The sequence below is a fragment of the Manis javanica genome, chromosome 2 (assembly GCF_040802235.1).
Source record: "Manis javanica isolate MJ-LG chromosome 2, MJ_LKY, whole genome shotgun sequence".
NCBI classification, from domain to species: Eukaryota; Metazoa; Chordata; class Mammalia; order Pholidota; family Manidae; genus Manis; species Manis javanica.
In genome coordinates, this window is record NC_133157.1 from 226,492,383 (window position 1) to 226,513,569 (window position 21,187).

The 21,187-nt window shown below is 51.5% G+C and overlaps 1 protein-coding gene across 3 annotated transcripts in view; it reads right to left on the reverse strand.

Annotated features, from left to right (window-relative positions):
• The window catches only part of CPSF1 (cleavage and polyadenylation specific factor 1), a 19,619-nt gene extending 4,047 nt beyond the window's left edge, over positions 1-15,572 (reverse strand). The window contains exons 1-20 of one of the 3 annotated variants that reach the window (XM_037023339.2): positions 15,294-15,572; positions 3,844-3,871; positions 3,608-3,750; positions 3,395-3,475; positions 3,149-3,300; positions 2,920-3,066; positions 2,676-2,815; positions 2,494-2,604; positions 2,300-2,393; positions 2,114-2,201; positions 1,912-2,034; positions 1,780-1,831; positions 1,584-1,678; positions 1,447-1,521; positions 1,284-1,364; positions 1,121-1,210; positions 775-885; positions 561-702; positions 284-462; positions 42-178 (exon numbers count right to left, since the gene is read on the reverse strand). In XM_037023339.2, the coding sequence (XP_036879234.2) occupies positions 42-178; positions 284-462; positions 561-702; positions 775-885; positions 1,121-1,210; positions 1,284-1,364; positions 1,447-1,521; positions 1,584-1,678; positions 1,780-1,831; positions 1,912-2,034; positions 2,114-2,201; positions 2,300-2,393; positions 2,494-2,604; positions 2,676-2,815; positions 2,920-3,066; positions 3,149-3,300; positions 3,395-3,475; positions 3,608-3,750; positions 3,844-3,871; positions 15,294-15,437 (2,213 nt within the window). In that variant the 5' untranslated portion in view covers positions 15,438-15,572. Of the gene's footprint in view, positions 1-41; positions 179-283; positions 463-560; positions 703-774; positions 886-1,120; positions 1,211-1,283; positions 1,375-1,446; positions 1,679-1,779; positions 1,832-1,911; positions 2,035-2,113; positions 2,202-2,299; positions 2,394-2,493; positions 2,605-2,675; positions 2,816-2,919; positions 3,067-3,148; positions 3,301-3,394; positions 3,476-3,607; positions 3,751-3,843; positions 3,872-15,293 lie in introns of all 3 variants that reach the window. The other 2 variants (XM_037023341.2, XM_037023340.2) reach the window with 2 other exon arrangements.
• Positions 15,573-21,187: the final 5,615 nt, after the last annotated feature.

Consider the following 21,187-nt stretch of genomic DNA (forward strand, 5'->3'; position numbering starts at 1 on the left):
CCGCAGCAACCCTCGCCCATCCGCGCACCGGCCCCACGCACCTGGTCTCCGAGCCCTGGCCCTCCGCCTCGGCTCCACCGCGGCCCCCCAGCTCGTCCCGGGCGCCGCCCAGGCGGCTCTCCGTGGTGAACATGCCGCTAAGGTCGCGGTACACGCAGAGCGTGATCACCTTGGACTGCTGCGGGCAGAGGAGGGGCGGGGCGAGCAGGGGGCGGGGCTCAAGGAGGGGCGGGGCTCGTGGTGGGGGCTCAGCGCACAGGGGAGGGAAGAGGGGCTTGCTTACGTGGTGCAGCGCCGGCTTGTGCAGCGCCAGGCGGTGGTGGCGTCCCCCGTATGAGTCACTCTTGAGCAGGAACATGGCGACCTGGCCCTCAGCACTCATTATGACCACGTAGGGGTCCGCCACCGCGCACTGCACGATGGGGGAGCCCAAGTCCACAGGGATGAAGTGCAGCTGGTTCACTGCAGACCCGGGATGATCAGCGCTGTGGGGTCGGCACGCATCCCCGGCTCCCCTCCCCTCCAACAGGACCCCACTTAGCTTGGCCAGCCCTGCCCACCTCCTTCCAACAGGCGGATGCCCAGTGGTGACACTTGCACGATGTAGCGACTGTCCCCGATGTTGCCAGCAAAGACCGTGGGGCCCTGTGTGGCGAAGCCACTGGTGTCCAGCTCCATGATCTCCTGCCCTGTCTGCAGGATCTGTGGGTGGCAGAGGATGAGGTGCACCGCGTACAGGGGGAACCCCGCCCTGGCGGCCAACCCGCCCCTCACCATGGTAGAGTCCTCCCGGCTCAGAATAAGGAACCCGTGTCTTCGTCCATCATCATCTCCTTCAGCGGCGCTGGGCTCCTGCTCTGCCCCCTCCCCCTTGGGGGTCTCTTCCTGTGGAGACAGAAGATTAGGAATCCCACCACCCGGCCAGAGGTGCTTGGAGAGTGAGGGGGAGCCCCTCCCCCTGGACAGACCCCACAGGCCAGACAACAAGCTTGTAAACATCCCTGCTGAATCAGCACCACAGAGGCCTGTCCTGGGCCCGCTGCCTCCAGGCGACCCACATGCACAGTCCAGGCAGAGAGCAGCCAGTCCCCGCGGCCTCACCAGTCCAGGGCACACCTACCTGCTCCTTACGCACAGAGGCAATAACTGTCCACATGTCATAGCAGCCAGGAAGTTCAAAGGTCGTCACCACTTGGGGCCGGATGCTCTTCTGGAATGACGATGGGGGTGTCAGCCTACCCAGGTCCCACCAGGAAGTGCCACCCCCACCGGCCCCCACGCACCTGCAGCACAGACAGGGCCCCATTCTTCCCGTAGCCGGAGCACACCACAATCTCCAGGTCTGGCTCCGGGCTGTTCTGAAACTGCACGGGGCTGGGGGTGACAACAGGATCCCACCTCTGCGCCTCGCCACCCCACCCCACCCCACCCTGCCCCTCAGAGCACCTCTTCAGAGAGGAAGGCAGGCTCGCCCATGGCTGCATTAGCACAGGGTCCGATGTTGAGGATGCTGTCACATACCTGCAGGCAGAGCACTGGTCAGGTGGGCCGCAAGGTGGGGGCCCCCCCATGCCCAGCCTCACCTCAAAGGAGTAAGTGGCCAGCTGTGTGCCTGACTGGGCCTCGCTGCCATACACCTCGATCTCATCCACCTCATCCTGCGGCACTGACTTGCCCCCTGCAGCACATGGAGAGCCTGTCTGAGCCCAACCTGGTGGCCAGCCCAACCTCACAGGCCGGCCTGGCCCTCCCCGTCCAGTCCTGGCCGCTGGCCCTCACCTGACCAGCCCACTGTGGCCTCCACCCGCTTCTTCTTGGAGGGGGGTTCCTCCTGTGAACAGGAGGGGACAGTGAGCGGCCCTGAACCACCCGTGTACAAGGGGGCAGTGTCCCAAAGGCCGCAGCACCCACCTTGTCTGCAGCTTCCCGGACGGCACTGGCTGGGGGCTCCTGCAGCTTCTCCGTGTACTTGAGGAGGAGGGAGTTGCCCAGGCGAGAGCCGAGGAACAGGTACCCGAGCTCCATGGTGACCATCTGAAGGAAGGCGGGCAGTGAGTGAGGGGTCAGGCACAGGGCGAAGGCCAGGCCCCACCCGACCCAAGTCCCAACTCACACTGGTGGTGAGGACGCTGGCGGCAGCCTTATCGAAGTGGAAGGCCCGGACACTGCGCATGCCATCGGTGACAAGGGTCAGCACGTAACTGCCGGCAAGGGGGACACTGAGCTGGGGACAGCGCCACAGGGCTTTGGGAGAACACACTGAGGGGGACAGGGCTCACTGAAGGGTGGGGAGACTCACATCTCACCGCCCTTGAGGGAGATGACCATCTTGTCGTACGAGATAAAGGCTGCCTGGGCGCAGTCAAGGGTGATCCGCACACCCTCCTGGGTGCCTATGAGGGGGACAGTCAGACAGACTTGGCAGCCCCCGCCCTCAGCCCTGCTGCAGCCTCCCTCCCGCTCCCCCCTTCCCCACCGCCACCTCCCACTCACGCAGGGGGAAGGCGGTAGTCCCGGCAGTGAGGCCGTTGAGAGCCACGCCGTACGGGGGCACGCTCTGGTTCAGGTACAGCAGTGAATTGACAGCGAAGATCACCACCCCACCTGGAGGCAGACACGCTGGTGGGCCGGGCTCAGAGCCTCCACACTACCACCCCGACCCACACAGCCCTCACCTATGGGTTTGGGCACAGCCAGGGCCTGGGTGCAGTCGAAGGGCAGGCTGGTGAGAGACCAGATGACGGGATGGACCTTCTGTGTGATGTTCAGTGAAATGGCTACGATGGAGCACGTGTCCTGCCGCACAGCCACCCGCCTAGACCACAGTGGGGGTTAGACTAGGGGGAGCCGCAGCACCCCAGGGGCTGGTGACCACCCCAGACCCCCTGTTCCGGAGCAGTCCCCTCAGCGGGACCTCACCCAGGCCAGGTCTGGTTGGGCTCAAACAGGATGAGCAGGGTGGGCTCATAGTAGCCGTGTAGGAACTGCAGGTCCACAATGTTGAGGAGCTTCTCATCAAGGGCCCGCACGTCAATGATGTAGCTGGGCAGGAAGCTGGACCTCTGCCTGGGGGCAGTGGGCTTCAGCAAATGGAGGTGGAGTTGGCAGGGACTCGGGTTCAGGCAGCCCCTCCTGCCCCAGCACTCACCCCTCGCCTACGAGCCCCTCGTGCTCCTCGGCCAGGCTCTCTCTGCGGAAGGGCAGGACCACCAGCCGCGAGCCGTAGATGAGCATGGCTGCACAGCGCCCGTCAGGGTCCACCCGCACCCTCGGTGTGTGCACGTTCTGCACGAACCCGTCCTGGGGACAGGGGGGCATCAGGGAGGCCCAGGGACAGGAGATCCCAAGGGAAGAGGGCAATGGGCTGGGCAGAGGGAGTGGGGCATGGCCCTACCCGCAGCTCAGGCTCCTCGAAGTAGTGCAGAGACAGGGTCTTCAGGTCGTGGGTGCCCGGGTCATACTCCACCACTGACAGCTGGGGGTGGCAAGTCAGAACTGTGTCCTGCCCATCAGCCCTGCCAGCACTTCCCCCAAACCCACCGCTGTGCACCAGGACCTCCCACCTGGCCTTCTGTACCCACTCCCCACCTGCAAGCCCGCTGCCCACCTTGGCATCCTTGAAGCTCAGAAGCAGGGCATCCCGCTTGGCACCTGCCAGCTGCACACTGGCCATGGACATGACGTTGCCAAAGAAGGAGAAGGAAGCCACCAGCTCCAGCTTTTCCCGGTGCTCCCGGTGGGCCTTCCCCTCTGGAGAGAGGCCAGTGGGTACAGGTCTGGACCCTGGGCCCCAGCCACCCACACCCCCACACCCACGGTGAGGGCAGCCATCCGTGTGCTCACCTGCGCTCCTGTCATTCTTGGTTAGCGCCTGGAAGAGGGAAGAGGGAGGTGAAGGGCTACACTGCTGCCACTGGACACCTAGACCCCACCTTATGGAGGGACAGTGGGAGACCACCACCCAGAGCTGGCCTTGCTACCAGGAGCTCTGGCTGAACCCTCACCACAGCGGGGACCATGCTACCAGGAACTTCTGGAGACAACTATGCACCCCCAACCTGATATACACAGACTTCCCCTGGGTCCCCAAGCTGGCCACAGGCCTCCTTCTCAAGAAGCCTCCTCACAGCCTCCCCAGCATCCCACCCCAACATTGGGGGCACTCAGGGCTAGAGGCTGGACAGAAGCTCCTCATGCACCCCCAAATCCACATGGCTGTGCCCCGACTCACCCTGGGGCCCAGCCATGACATGGGCAACTCCTTACAAGATGCATTTCCAGCCTGAGCCAAGGGCTGCCACCAGCTGCCAACTACAAGTGACCAGGAGGGGACTGTGAAAGAGGAGCCCTTGGCTCTGCTGACACCCAGGGTGTGTGCCCTCCTGAGCCCAAGCTGAGCACGCTGATGTGGAGGGCTGCGACCCTCGCCCTGCCAATGCCCTGTTGGTACATTCCCTACAGCAGTGGGGTGTCTGGACTGCATTATATAAACTGCAGGCCTAGCTTCTGCACCACACAGAGGGCTGGTGGTTGCCATCTGGCCAAGAGCAGTCACTCATTTTCCTTTGACAGAAAAAAAAGGGCTACAAGTTGCATTGCCTTTCCATGATGACAAGAAGCTGTTTTTCGCTACTAAGTAGTTATTTAAAGCAAACTAACCAAACTAACAAATGCATTTATATGCCATCCCTTCACAAAGCAAAGTTTAAGTAATAAATAAAAAAGCTCATTTTTGACAATACGTTTGTGCCATGGGGAAAGTATACTGGGAAGAGCTGTGGACAAAGGCCATGTAATTAACCCCACACAGAAAAAGGCATTTTATACACCTATTCCCTATTTCACAGCAACAAAACTCCAGACCCAGAGGACTTCATCAGCAAATTCCACCAAATGTGTCAGAAATAATGACAAACCTCAAAAACACTAAGCAAAGCCAAAATGAAACCGAAAACCCCACTGCTTGGGCTGATGGCAACTCAAACAGCATAGGCATCTCCATTCCCAACAGAGCAAAGACATGTGGGCAGGAAGTTACCCCAAACACATCAAAACATCTGCAAATGAGTCCAGCGACCTATGGGCTGGAAACTATACACAACCAAATGGGGTTATCCCAGGAGTGAACAATCAGTCTGCCACATGAACACCATCACTAAATTTGTCATGCCATCAAAATTAAGAAGAGGCATATGTTCTCTCAATTGATATAAAAAAGCACATGAGGATTCAAGATGGCAGCGTGAGAGGTGACACGGAGAATTCCTCCCAAAACCACAGTTAGAAAATGTAGTTAAATGACACAACTAGCCCTAAAACAGCAACCGGAAAGACGGCTGCGCCAGGCCGCGCGCGGACCTCGGGAACAGGGCCGACCTCACGGAGCAGGTGACGGACCGAAGCCTCGATCCTGCGGGACCCGAGCCCCGCCCCCGCCCCGCCCCCCCGGCGGGAGGAAGAGAAGCGGGGCGGGGCGGGGAGGGGGTGGGGCCCGGGGCTGCGGAGCACCCGGCGCTGGCGGTCGGCTCTGGGAGCAGAACCCCACACTGTGCGGTTGGGAGGAGGGGAGCCCCGCCGGCCGCTCGGGGACAAGGGAGAGGCGGGCGGCCTGGGAGGCGCCCCAGCGGGGGGGGGGGGGGGGTGGGGGGGGCTGAGGGGGCGGGGCTTGCACGGGGCCTGCTGTGCAGGGGGGGGGGGGCAGGGCTGCACGAGGTTGTGCGGGCGCCCCTGCCCCGCTGGTTGGGAGCCTCAGGCGCTGCATCCCCCCGGCTCGCTGCTCAGCTCCGAGGCCCCCCGTGACCCGCAGCCTGCCGAGCCTCCCTCCTACCCGCCGCACCGGCTCGCACACCTGCAGTCAGGGCGCTGGCATCAGGCCCCGCCCACGACAGCTGGAGACGCGGAGCACAGAGGCTCACACCTGGGTGCTCGGCCCACGGGCTCCGGCACCGGAGACGGCACCGCAGCCGGGAACCAGGAAACAGCTCTCTCCTCCCCCAGGCACCAGCTCCGCTCCCCTGCGACCCCCAACCTCCCTCCCCTGCGACCCCCAACCTCCCTCCCCTGCGACCCCCAACCTCCCTCCAGGGGCTGAGCAGCTCCAGAGACTGGAGCCTCTGGGCACTAGAGGGCACCACACAGAAATATGAAACGTCGAAACAACATGGTTCAGACCAAAATCTGACAAACCCCAAAAAAGGGCCAAAGGAAACTGAACTCACCAATCTTTCTGAGAGTTCAAAATAAAATTCATAAACATGCTCATGGAGGTACAGAAAAATATTCAAGAACTCAGAAACTAATTTAACACAGAGATTCAATCATTAAGAAATTCCATATCTGAAATGAAACATACAATGGAGAGATTTAAAAGCAGATTAGATATAGTAGAAGAGATGGTAAATGGAATAGAAATTAGAAAAGAGGAATACAAAGAAACTGAGGCACAGAGAGAAAAAAGGATCTCTAGGAATTAAAGAATATTGAGAGAACTGTGCGACCAATCCAAACGGAACAATATTTGCATTATAGGGGTACCAGAAGAAGAGAGAGACAAGAGGGGATAGAAAGTGTCACTGAGGAGGTAATTGCTGAAAACTTCTCCAATCTGGGGAAGAAAATGGTCTCTCAAGCCATGGAGGTGCACAGATCTCCCAACACAAAGGACCCAAGGAAGACAACAATAAGACATATAGTAATTGAAATGGCAAAGATCAAAGATAAACACAGACTTTTAAAAGCAGAGAGAGAAATAAGATCACATACAAAGGAAAGCCCATCGGGCTATCATCAGACTTCTCAGCAGAAACCTTACAGGCCAGAAGGGAGGGGCATGATGTGTTTAATGCCATGAAGCAGAAGGGCCTGGATCCAAGAATACTCTACCCGGCAAGGTTATCATTTAAATTTGAAGGAGGGATTAAACAATTTTCAGATAAGCAAAAGCTGAGAGAATTTACCCCAAACAAACCACCTCTACAGTGCATTCTGGAGGGACTCCTATAGATGGAAGTATTCCTAAGGCTAAATAGATGTCACCCAAGGGATAGACAAAGAGTACAGAATATGATTCATAACATACAAAGAATGAAGAAGGAAGAAAAAGGAGGAAAACAAAATCTTTAAGTTGTGTTTGTAATAGCATACAAAGTGAGTTAAATTAGACTGTTAGATAGTAAGGGAATTACACTCGAACCTTTGGTAACCACGAGTCTAAAGCCTGCAATGGCAAAAAATACATACCAATCGATATTCACCCTAAATGTAAGTGGTCTGAATGCACCAATTAAAAAGACATAGAGTCACTCAATGGATAAAAAAACAAGATTAATCTATATGCTCCCTACAAAAGACTCACTTCAAACCCAAAGACATACACAGACTGAAAGTGAAGGGATGGAAAAAGATAATTCATGCAACTAACAGGGAGAAAAAAGCAGAAGTTGCAGTACTTGTATCAGACATAATAGACTTCAAAACAAAGAAAGTCACAAGAGACAAAGAAGGACATTACATAACAATAAAGGGGTCAGTCCAACAAGATATAACTATTATAAATATCTATGCACCCAACACAGGATCACCAACATATGTAAAACAAATACTAACAGAATTAAAGGGGGAAACAGAATGCAATGCATTCATTTTAGGAGACTTCAACACACCACTCACTCCATAGGACAGATCAACCAGACAGAAAATAAGTAAAGAGACAGAGGCACTGAACAAAGTATTAGAACAGATGGACCTAACGGACATCTGCAGAACTCTACACCCAAAAGCAGCAGGATACACAATTCTTCTCAAGTGCACCTGGAACATTTTCAAGAATAGACCATACTCTAGGCCACAAAAAAGAACCTCAATAAATCCAAAAAGACTGAAATTGTACCAATCAGCTTCTCAGATCACAAAGATATGAAACTAGAAATTAATTACACAAAGAAAATGAAAAAGCCCACAAACACATGGAGGCTTAATAACATGCTCCTAAATAATCAATGGATCAAACACTTGAATGTAAGTCATGAAACCATAAAACACTTAGAAAAAAATATAGGCAAAAATCTACTGGACATAAAACATGAGCAAATTCTTCATGAACATATCTCCCCAGCAAGGGAAACAAAAGCAAAAATGAACAAGTGGGGCTATATCAAACGAAAAAGCTTTTGTACAGCAAAGGTTACCATCAGTAGAACAAAAAGACATCTTACAGTATGGGAGAATATATTCATAAATGACATATCTGCTAAGAGGTTGACATCCAAATTATATAAAGAGCTCACGCACCCCAACAAACTAAAAGCAAATAAGCCAATTAAAAAATGGGCAGAGGAGCTGAACAGACACTTCTCCAAAGAAGAAATTCAGATGGCTAACAGACACATGAAAAGATGCTCCACATCGCTAGTCATCAGAGAAATGCAAATTAAAACCACAATGAGATATCACCTCACACCAGTCAGGATGGCCACCATCCAAAAGACAAACAGCAACAAATGTTGGTGAGGTTGCGGAGAAAGGGGAACCCTCCTTCACTGCTGGTGGGAATGTAAACTAGTTCAACCATTGTGGAAAGCAGTATGGAGGTTCCTCAAAACACTAAAAATAGAAATACCATTTGACCCAAGAATTCCTCTCCTAGGAATTTACCCTAAGAATGCAGCAGCCCAGTTTGAAAAAGACATACGCACTCCAATGTTTATCGAGCACTATTTACAATAGCCAAGATATGGAAGCAACCTAAGTGTCCATCAGTAGATGAATGGATAAAGAAGATGTGGTACATATACACAATGGAATATTACTCAGCCATAAGAAGAAAACAGATCCTACAACAATTTGCAACAACATGGATGGAGCTAGAGGGTATTATGCTCAGTGAAATAAGCCAGGTGGAGAAAGACAAGTACCAAATGATTTCCCTCATCTGTGTTGTGTAACAATCAAGAAAACTGAAGAAACAAAACAGCAGCAGAATCACAGAACCCAAGAAGGGACTAGCAGTTACCAAAGGGGAGGGATGAGGGAGGGTGGGTGGGAAGGGAGGGAGAAGGGGATTGTGGGGTATAATAATTAGTTCATATGGTGTGGGGGGGGTCATGGGGAAGACAGTGCAGCACAGAGAAGACAAGTAGTGACTCTGTGGCATCTCACTACACTGATGGGCAGTGACTGCAGTGGGGCATGGGGGTGGACTCGATAATAAGGGTGAGTGTAGTAACCACATTGTTTTTCTTGTGAAACCTTCAAAAGAGTGTGTATCAATGATACCTTAATAAAAAAAAATTAAAAAAAAATAAAAGCACTTGATAAAATTCTGGATCATTCATGAGTTGCCCTCTGTGATCAGGACCAGCCCAGGACACCTGTTCTTCCTTGCCTGGTACAAGGTCAAATACACAGACCAACTGAACTCTGTATACATGCAAGACACAGAGTGTGAAAATCTTAAAAGATTTTAAGACATGGGAATGTAGTCACATGATCTGACATGATGCTGGAATCCGGGGAGGCAGGAGGGAGGGAAGGGGTAGAATGAGTAACAAAACTGATGAAAAGCCTCAATCTACAAATTCAAGGTCAGTAAATCCCAGAGCAGGATAAATACAAGGAAAACCACAACCAAGCACATCACAACCTGAAGACAGAAAACCAAAGACAAAAATTTTAATAGCAGCCAGAGGAAAAAAGAGACGCCATCTTCATCAAAGCTGACTTTCAACAGAACCATTCAAGCTGGAGACAGCGGAATAACGCCTTCAGGGTGCTGAAAGGAAAAAGTCAGTCTAGAATCCTAAGGCCAGTGAAAATATCCCTTGAAAAGGAAGTTGAAATAAAGACATTTCTCAGACAAATGAAAGTAGGGCAAAATTACTGCTGAGAGAAATTCTGCAGGAGCTACTGAAGAGCCACGTAACAGGAAAGGTCAGAATCCACAAGCCTGTGACGTACAGATGAATAAGGGAAAAGGAGTTTCCTGACAGTCAAAAGCCCGTTACTAAATGTAGAAGAAAGGCTAGGATCAAAATTGATCCTAACACAAATGATCGATGGATGCTGACACTACAAGATGGGAGTTTGAGGGATCAGACAGTATTTACACCCAGTCTCAAAGTAAGTCCCACAAGCTGCTTATCTGTTACCAAAGAAAGAACAGTAATGTTACGATGGGAAGCCTAGCCTATCACCTCGCCCGAGCCATCCAAGCCGGCACCAGTGATACCACCGGAACATCGACGTGCCACTTTTGCTACAAAGGACATCATTCAGACAAACGGACCTGATCTGGCTGGTCTGGCCAGTGTGGCCTTAGATCAGGGCCACTGCAGATTCAGAGCCCTGTTCTGGGGTTCTGAGCACAGTGTGCTCACCTCCAGGAGCTAAGTGTGTCTCCAGGTTCGGGAAAAAGGTGAAGGAAGAATGCAGCCACCACAGAAGGTTCTCCTGGGACTCAGGGTGAAGGCAGGAGCTCTGGACTACTCTTGAAACTTTTGTGTGAGTCTGAAATTACGTAAAAGTGAAATGCTAAAACCACCACAACGTACTTCAGGAGGCCTTATAACATATGTGGAAGTAAAACGGGGGGAAGGCGGTAAACAGGGCTCCAGAGCTTGGGGCTCGTGGGGGTAGAGAGTCAGCTGTAGTGAGTCAAGGAGGCCTGTGTGATCACTACTGTTACTAACTGGAAAATAATACAGAATGGGTAACTGAAGATCAATAGAGAGGATAAAATTAATAAAAAATACCTGCTTAATCCAAAACAAAACAGAGAAGGGAAAAGGCGGCACGGAGGAGCAGGAAGACACAGCCAGCCAGGGCTCCGACCCGGTGCCCAGGCAGCCACAGCAGGGGTGGCAGACACCCCATCAGACAAAACCTTCACGATAATAACACCCGGCTATTTGCTACTGAGACATTTTAAATATAAGGACACAAAGTTTAAAAAGACATTCGATGCAAGGACTTAACAAAAAACAAGAAAAAAGAAAGCTGGGGAAACCATGGTACTGTTGGACAAAGCAGACCTTCGGCCAGAAAGTATAAAATAAAAGGGACATTTCATGACAAAAAGTTCAGTTCAAAAGTAAAATATTTTTCTAAATTTGTCCTGCATGTACCTAACAAGGCAGCTTGAAAATACACACATACACACAAAACTCTTTTTGACAATCCTGCAGGGCAGGAGTCCCATCTTGTTCATCTTCAAAATCAGCTCAGTCGTTCCTGACTTCGGCTCTTTGGTATAAATTTGAGAATCAGATTAAATCTAACGAGAAACCTCTGAGCGGAAGGACGGTGGGTTCACAGGCCAATCTGGAGGGGCTGACACCTCGGCACAGAGACCCCACCCATGGCTGCAGCACATTTTCTGTCTCCTTGGGGCTTCTACTTGCGTCCATAAGGTCTATATGCTTTCCTCCCAAAGGGCACAGGGGCGGCCTTTCCCTGCCCTGGGGGGTGCGCTCCATAGCCCCTCAGCTTTTTGCAGAGTGGATGCCATACCTCTTACTCAGCCACCCTTGCTTCCTGCCTCCCCCAGAGAACTAGGAACCAGCTACACTGCCCACAGCTGGGCCGGCTGTCTGCTTCTGCGCCCTGTGCCTTCCCTCCCACCCCAGGAGTGAGCCATTCACTACTGCACCTGCCTGCCCTTGCACTGGACTCCTTCAGGAGATTCAAGATGACTTCAAGAGGGGGCCCACCACCCTTATGTTGAATCTGGGTTGGGGGCTGCCCCGAAGGGCAGGCTGTGATGGAAGGGGCACGATGCCCCCAGGGTCTGGCCCTTGTGACAACTGGCACCTTCCCCTTCAGTCTCCTGAGCTGGAGTAAGAAGCCCAACTACCTCAAGGCCACTAAGCTGCCAGGAAAACCAAGCCAGCCACGTAGGGAGAAAGAGGCAGAGGCAGCGAGACATGCCCAGCTTGCCTCTGGCCCTTCAAGTCACTTGGTTGGGGCCCAAACCTCACAGAGCCAAGGCCAGGCATCCTCATGGGCTCAACTGCGCCATCCCAACTGCCCACGGGCCCACAGATGCACGCGACCATGGCACAGGCTGTTGTCTGCTCCCAACACTCGGGCACACTCCAGGACCCCACTCCAGCCCCCCATCACCCCCACTGCAGCACCACACACTCTACTCTCCAGCACGGGAGCTGGTGAACCTTCCTGGAAGGACTAGAGAGCAAATACCTGACAGGCTTTGCAGCAGCATCTGACCTACTGAGCATCTGTTGGGATTTTTGGCAACTCTTTTCAGATGTAAAAAGCCTGCTTAGATCTCTGCCTAGAGCAGCTGGTGGGGCCAAGCCCTTCCTACTGGCTCGCAGATTGGCGCTCTCTCACTCTGAAGAAATTCTCTTTCCCTGTCATTTACAGGAAAAAGGAAAGAAAGAACAGTAATGGTACCATGGGAAGCCTAGCCTGTCACCTTACCCAAGCCATCCGAACTCACTTTTGTTTGGCATGAATCTTCCTCAGAGAGCTACATTCACTGCCACTAATGCTCCTGCGCTGGGCTCTGAAGCTGGCAGGCCTCATCCCTGCCCACCACCTGACTGCTGCCAAAAGTCACCAAGGGCCTCCGGACCTCAGGCCTCTCCTGGGGCTCGGCAGCGTGGCACCAGCCTCAGGACCCGCCCTCAGTGCACCACTGCCTTCCCGTGGCTGCCGGAACCCTCTCTGGCCTCCCTCAGGCTGCTCCAGCCGCCACCCTCCAACCCTTCAATGGTTGCTCCTCTTTTCCCCCGGAACTCCTAAGGTCCAGATGGCCATCATGTGGGTGACCCCAACCAGCTTCAACATCTGAACACCACCCACAGGCTGAAGACCTCAAATTTAGCTCTAGCCTAGACTCCACTGCTCAACTCCAGACTCCTGCCTCCAACCCCTCAACATCACCACCAGCTGCAGAATCGGCACCTCCACACCCCTGCAGCGGCCAGTGTCCAAGATGGTCCCCACAACTCCTGCCACCCAGAGCTCACGCCCGCACAGTCCCTTCCTGCTGCACAGAGCACAGCACAAGCACAGTGTGTCACTTCCGGAATAGTTTCAAAAAGACACCACGGCTTCTGTCTTGGTGGTCTCTCTCAGCCCTTACGATGGGGCAGGCTGCCCTGCGGAGAAGCCCATGCGGTGAGGAATGGAGGCCAACTTCCAGCAGCCATGAGAGTGAGTTAGAGCAGAAACCCCAACCCCAACGGGGCCTTCAGAGGAAGACAGCCCTGGCCACCACCTAACCACACATCATGAGAGCCCTGGCCGGGGGCCACCCAGCGGAGCTACTCCCAGCCTCCTGACCCTCAGACACTGAGACTTGCCTGCTGCTTTAAGCTTATAAGTTTTAACAAGTACTAATACTATGTCCCACATGTGCTCCTGACCCCTTTCCCCATCCCGACAGCCTTCTCCATGTCAGAAAGCAGCACCTTCAGGTGTTAGGCCAGAACACAGGCCCTGGCAAACCCTTGGTATTGCCCTAGCGCCTCTGCTCTTCACACCCACGCCCCATCTGTCGCAGCCTGCCTGCCTCCCAGCAGCCTCCACAGTCTCTTTCCAACACAGCAGCCAGAGTGACCCTTGTAAAATACAGGTCAGGTCAGCTCACTCTTCTGCCAAAATCCTACCCATTGCCAGAGTCAGGGCTCAATTCCTACAATGGCCCAAAAAGCCAACAAACTGATTACCACCCCCAAACCCCACCCCACCCCTTACCTGACCCTCTGTTCTCACCTCCTCACTCCCCTCTCCCTTGAGGCCTCTTGGCTGGCCCTTGAAAACCAGTCCCTACTGCCTGGAACCTCTTTGGTGGACCTCCTCACCTAATGAGATCTCACCTTCCCCAGGAGGCCGGGACCCTGCGTCTGGTTCCCGGCACCCCCGTCCTGCTCTTTCGCTCTCCGTGACTTTCACCTATAGCACATGATTTTATTGGCTGTGTGTGGCCTGTCACCCAGCACAACATGAGCACCATTAGAGTAAGTCTAGCTATAGTGCTCAGCAACATCTGTCAAGATGCCTATAAAGAACACTTAATAAATGTCTACTGAAGACAAATGAGGGAGTTCCAGGAGACTGTGAGCTCGTTTGTTAAAAAGGAAAAACGTAAAAACTTCCAAATTGTCTCTAAAAGTTGACTGCCTCAAGGAAGTGGGAACTTTATAGTAAGCTGGGGCTGAAAAACCAGTCTCAGATGTAGTAAACAGTAAAGATTTTATTTGCAAGATACCTTTCCCAATTTTGGCTGAAATTTTGACCAAAGCCAAATTTGCCCTCAAAACTGGCTTAAAATAGTATTTTTAATGACACATAGCCAGTCACAAAGCTCACTACACCGTCCCATCCATTCCCATTCTGCGCTTTACCACACGTGTTAGCACCCATATGCCACACAAACACGCACACCGTCCTGAGGCAGGTGCCCAGCAAAGCTCGCCACCTATGGCTGGCTCTCTGACCCCATCTCCCCATTGCATCAGCCCCTGTGCAAAATCCCTCTGTGACCCTTCCTGCTCTGTGGACGATCCAAACGCAGCCTGCTTTTCTCCCCACCCCTCTTCCAATGTACCCCAGTCCATTGCTGCATGCCCTCCCCACCCTCAATCGCTTCTGGCCTGTGCTCAGGATACCGCTTCTACCTGGAACAACCTCCACTCCCCGACCTGTGCCTCGCTGAGTCTTAATCCCCCTTCCAGAACAGATAAGCCACCTCTGGCAAGAGGGCTTCCTGGACCAACTGCCGCCCTTCCAACCGCCAAAGCACCCCTATTTCCTACTGATGGGTTCATCACACTTTCTTAAAACTCTTGCTAGCGGCCCCCAAACTAAACTCGGCCTCGTTCCTTTTGCCGGGAATGTTCTTCCCCGACAAAATCCCACCTTGCTTCAGGAAGGACCTCCTGACCAGCCAGCTGGAGGCACACTCCTCCCTCATTCCCTCCGTTCCCTCAGCTGCACTTGTTGCAGCCACAAGTGTGCCCCCAAGTGTGCATTATTTAGTGGATAATCTCATGCCCCCAGTTACTTGTAGGTTTGTTCAGCACTGTACCCCTACTACCTAGCACACAGTGTTCATACCATTTGCTGGAAAAAAAAAAAAAGGCAAGAGAGATGCGTCGGACAGGCCGCCATGCCCAGCATGAGGAGACCAGGGCAGTGAGGAGGGCGGGCTCCGGAGGGCCCACCGGGCTCGTCTGCCTTTGCCTCTCGGCCTGTACCTGGGCGCCCACTCCAGCCCGCAGTGAGAGACCGGAGGGGGGCGGCTGCACCCCGGCGCGGCCCGGGCCTACCTCGGCGTCGCGGTTGAGCCGGTACACGTAGAGCTGCGAGGTCCCTGCCACCACGAGGTTGCGCTCGCTGTTACTGAAGAAGTTGCAGTACATGGAGAACTCGAGGCCGGTGGGCGGGTGCGCCTGTTTGTACACGGCGTACATGGCGCCAAGCCCGAGCTGCGCGGGGCCGGAAGACAACCGGGTGAGCTGGGAGCCCGCGCACGACCGCCGCACACCTGGCAGTTGGAGCCGGCCCGCGGGGGACGCGCACGGCGGTGAACACGGCCCGGCCGGGCCCGGAAACTGAGCGCTGAGGTTCCGGGCCTCTGCGCCTGCGCAGCGCCGCCGCGCCGGAGCGGCTGCTGGAGCCACAGCGGCCCCTGGTGGCCCGGGTGGCGGGGCTGGGGCGCCGCGGAGGGTCTTGGCCCGGAAACCCTGAGAGGGAGGCGCAGCGTGGGGCCGCAGGAAGGGGCGCCCAGACACAAACCCGCCAAGTTATGCTCCGGGCGAGTGCCGCTGTGGACGCCCGGCTGGTCCGGGGGTCGCAAGAGTTTCCCCGAGAGATGATGGGCCCTGTGTTTGCTCAGCGTTCCTCCGCAGAGCGACCCCCAGCACCGAAACGCGCGCACTGAGGACACGCGGCCCCCGCGGGTACTGGGGCCACGTGTCTGCCAGCCCCTCTTAGAAGTGAGCTCCCAGGGCGGGCAGCATCCCTCACTGCTCCCTTCCCAGGTGGACCCAGTTGCCCACTTGGAGGACCCTGGAGTTAGGGGAACGGAACAAGTGCCATGCCACTTGCCAATGGGTTTCAGCCCCGGGCAAGGTCACTATGGATTCAATGTGACCAAAGAAATTGACAGCAAAACGTTCTTGGGGTGAAAGGGTTATACCCAACTTTATTTCCAGGTGACAGGTCAGTCACTAGAATCCCATTCGCTCAGAGCAAGTCTGTATGCAGCAAGCCGGTCTCTGTCTCTGGGACTCTCTGCCTGCACAGCCGTCCTCTAGGCCTCTGTCCTTGACACTGCCACCACTCCAGCCTCTGCTCCGCTCTCCTACAGCCTTGCAGCCGTGCCACCGTATGGCTCCCAGAGCACTGGGCCAAGCTCTTTATATAGAATCAACAGCCATGCACTGCCCACAGGTGTGCAGCGGGCCAGTCAACCAGGGCCAGGTGAGAATCCTGGCCACAGGAACTCTCTCATTTTATCCACACCATTGTAAAATATTTTTTCTGTCTACCAGCACAGGCCTAGTTTATTCTTTAACATGGTCTTCCTACTTCCAGTTACATTTGTCAATTAAGTAACATTGTATCCAGGTGTGGAAAAAGTGAAGTTACCTACAGCCAGAATTCTCACCTGGCCTTGGTCAGCTTACTCACTACACACGTGTGGGCAATACATTGTTACTGGCTCGTGCTCTGGGCTGCATGGCTATACAGCTGCACAGCTGCAGGAGAGCAGAGGCTGGAGTGGTATCAGCGCCCAGGACAGAGACTGAGACGGCTGCAGGGGCAGAGAGGCCCAGAGGCAGAGACCAGCTTGCTGCCTGCAGACTCACTCTGAGTGGACAGGATTGACCTGCCACGGTGGGAATAAAGTTGGGCATGCACCCTTTTGAGACAGGGACCGTGGGTTTAGGCAGAGTAGGGTGAGAGCCTCCAGAAAAAAGCAAAGCAACATAATTACAGTCAGAACAATGTAACAATGTGCAAAGAAGTCCCTATGGAAACTCTGTGTTAAGTATTACCCAAAGTCAGAATCACACTAATTCTCCAGGGTAAAGATGATACCAGGTAAAGACTAGGAATATAAACATTCTTCAGTGAATTCAGTTAAAACTTAAAAGGCCAGGAGCAACTTGGCCTGGAATATTTAAATGTTCCCCAGATAAAGAAAAGTACCTCAGCATAACCCATGACTTCATTGTATCAATTAGTTCATGACATTGTGAAATTTACCTTAGCCTGCTAAAAGGCCCAGCTTATTTTTTTATTTTTATTTTTTGGTATCATTAATCTACAATTACATGAAGAACATTGTTTTCTAGGCTCCCCCCTTCACCAAGTCCCCCCCATATACCCCTTCAGAGTCACTGTCCATCAGCATAGTAAGATGCTATAAAATCACTACTTGTCTTCTCTGTGTTGCCCAGCCCTCCCCTTCCCCCCACCACATTATACATGCTAATCGTAAGGCCCCCTTTCTTCTTCCCCGCTCTTCTCCCTCCCTTCCCACCCCTCCTCCCCAGTCCCTTTCCCTTTGGTAACTGTTAGTCCATTCTTGGGTTCTGTGATTCTGCAGCTGTTTTGTTCCTTCAGTTTTCCTTTGTTCTTATACTCCACATATGAGTGAAATCATTTGGTACTCGTCTTTCTCCACCTGGCTTATTTCACTGAGCATAATACCCTCTAGCTCCATCCATGTTGTTGCAAATGGTAGGATCTGTTTTTTCTTATGGCTGCGTAATATTCCATTGTGTATATGTACCACATCTTCTTTATCCATTCATCTTCTGATGGACATTTAGTTTGCTTCCATATCTTGGCTATTGTAAATAGGGCAGCAATAAACATAGGGATGCATCTGTCTTTTTCAAACTGGAGTGCTGCATTCTTAGGGTAAATTCCTAGAAGTGGAATTCCTGGGTCAAAATGGTATTTCTATTTTGAGCATTTTGAGGAACCTCCATACTGCTTTCCACAATGGTTGAGCTAATTTACATTCCCACCAGCAGTGTAGGAGGGTTCCCCTTTCTCCACAACCTCGCCAACATTTGTTGTTGTTTGTCTTTTCGATGATGGCCATCCTTACTGGTTTGAGGTGATATCTCATTGTGGTTTTAATTTGCATTTCTTGATGACAAGCGATGTGGAGCATCTTTTCATGTGTCTGTTGGCCATCTGAATTTCTTCTTTAGAGAACTAATGGGCTCCTCTGCCCATTTTTTAATTGGATTATTTGCTTTTTGTTTGTTGAGGTGTGTAAGCTCTTTATATATTTTGGATGTCAACCCTTCATTGGATCTGTCATTTATGAATATGTTCTCCCATACTGTAGGATACCTTTTGGTTCTATTGATGGTGTCCTTTGCTGTACAGAAGCTTTTTAGCTTGATATAGTCCCACTTGATCATTTTTGCTTTTGTTTCTCTTACCCATAGAGTTATGTTCATGAAGAAGTCACTCATGTTTATGTCCATGAGATTTTTGCCTATGTTTTTTTCTAAGAGTTTTATGGTTTCATGACTTACATTCAGGTCTTTGATCCATTTCGAATTTACTTTTGTGTATAGGGTTAGACAGTGATCCAGTTTCATTCTCTTACATGTAGCTGTCCAGTTTTGCCAGCACCATCTGTTGAAGAGACTGTCATTTCCCCATTGTATGTCCATGGCCCCTTTATTGAATATTAATTGGCCATATATGTTTGGGTTAATGTCTGGAGTCTCTGTTCTGTTCCACTGGTCTGTGGCTCTGTTCTTGTGCCAGTACCAAATTGTCTTGATTACTGTGGCTTTGTAGTAGAGCTTGAAGTTGGGGAGCGAGATACACGCCCCCGACTTTATTCTTCCTTCTGAGGATTGCTTTGGCTATTCAGGGTCTTTGGTGTTTCCATATGAATTTTTGAACTATTTGTTCCAGTTCATTGAAGAATGCTGTTGGTAATTTGATAGGGATTGCATCGAATCTGTATATTGCTTTGGGCAGGATGGCCATTTTGACAATATTAATTCTTCCTAGCCAGGAGCATGGGATGAATTTCCATTTGTTAGTGACCCCTTTAATTTCTCTTAAGAGTGTCTTGTAGTTTTCAGGGTATAGGTCTTTCACTTCCTTGGTTAGGTTTATTCCTAGGTATTTTATTCTTTTTGATGCAATTGTGAATGGAATTGTTTTCCTGATTTCTCTTTCTATTAGTTCATTGTTAGCGTATAGGAAAGCCACAGATTTCTGTGTGTTCATTTTGTATCCTGCAACTTGGCTGAATTCTGATTTAGTTCTAGTAGTTTTGGAGTGGAGTCTTTAGGGTTGTTTATGTACAATATCATGTAATCTGCAAATAGTGACAGTTTGACTTCTTCTTTACCAATATGAATTCCTTGTATTTCTTTGTTTTGTCTAATTGCCGTGGCTAGGACCTCCAGTACTATGTTGAGTAACAGTGGGGAGAGTGGGCATCCCTGTCTTGTTCCTGATCTCAGAGGAAAAGCTTTTAGCCTCTCGCTGTTCAGTATGATGTTGGCTGTGGGTTTATTACATATGGCCTTAATTATGTTGAGGTACTTGCCCTCTATACCCATTTTGTTGAGAGTTTTTATCATGAATGGATGTTGAATTTTGTTGAATGCTTTTTCAGCATCTATGGAGATTATCATGTGGTTTTTGTCCTTTTTGTTGATGTGGTGGATGATGTTGATGAATTTTCGAAAGTTGTAGCATCCTTGCACCCCTGGGATGAATCCCACTTGGTCATGGTGTATGATCCTCTTGATGTATTTTTGAATTCGGTTTGCTAATATTTTGTTGAGTACTTTTGCATCTACGTTTTTCAGAGATATTGGTCTGTAGTTTTCTTTTTTGGTGGGGTCTTTGCCTGGTTTTGGTATTAGGGTGATGTTGGCTTCATAGAATGAGTTTGGGAGTATTCCCTCCTCTTCTATTTTTTGGAAAACTTTAAGGAGAATGGGTATTATGTCTTCTCTGTATGTCTGATAAAATTCTGAGGTAAATCCATCTGTCCCAGGGGTTTTGTTCTTGGGTAGTTTTTTGATTACCATTTCAATTTCGTTGCTGATAATTGGTCTGTTTAGATTTTATGTTTCTTTCTGGGTCAGTGTTGGAAGGTTGTATTTTTCTAGGAAGTTGTCCATTTCTCCTAAGTTTTCCAGCTTGTTAGCATATAGGTTTTCATAGTATTCTCTAATAATTCTTTGTATTTCTGTGGGGTCCATCGTGATTTTTCCTTTCTCGTTTCTGATTCTGTTTATGTGTGTTGACCAACTTATTTTTAACTGTACCTATGTGCTGTTTTTCCTTCTCTAATCCTAATCAAGTAATCTGCAACCTGAGTAAAAGATTGATTTGGTAAGCAAGCCCAACTATAAACACCCCAGGAAGTCAAGAAGTAAGATTCTTACACACCCTTTAGCAAACAGGCAACAGCCCAGCCCACCTTTGGGGCAGGACAGGGAGTCTTCATTGGTGTGCTCCCAGGGGGAAGCTGCTATCCTGAGCAGGAATCAGAGGAGCAAATTTCTTCTGTTACTCATCAAAAATGAGCATTCTGGGACCACTCAACAAGTCGGCACCGCTAGCCCTTTACACCCATTCCTGAAAATTCTCAACTGCCTATCAATCCCCTTGACAACACACCATCCCAGGCTCTCTTGTCCCCTCCTGGTGTGAGCCGGGAGCTGTGTCCTCTCACTTTATCTCTAAATAAAAATCTCTGGTGCTCCTACCTTGAGTGTTTGCAAAGTTCATCCTTTGACTCCGTGAATAAGAACCCCGGTATCACTTTCACCCCAAGAACGTTCTACTGTCATTTTTTCGGTCTCATTGAATCCATACTGAACTTGTCTGGGGTGGAAACCCATTGGCCAGATAGGGCCACACACTTTAGAGTTAGCGACATGGACATGAAGTTAGACAGCCCTAACTCCAAGCCTGTTTTTCATGAGAGAGAAATAAGCCCTCGTCTGTGTAAGTATTGCTGGTTGTTTTGTTTTTTCTGCTATAAGTAAACAAGTTTGATCCTTATTGGAGGCCAGGTCCATCCGCTGCCCACAGAACCTGGCCAAATTCTGACTCTGCTCCCCAGGCAGGGCCTCCACGTTAGAGGAGGGGAGTAGGACCCGGCTGCACGGAGGTCCCTGAGCACAACTATCCAGACCTGGGGAGAGAGCTG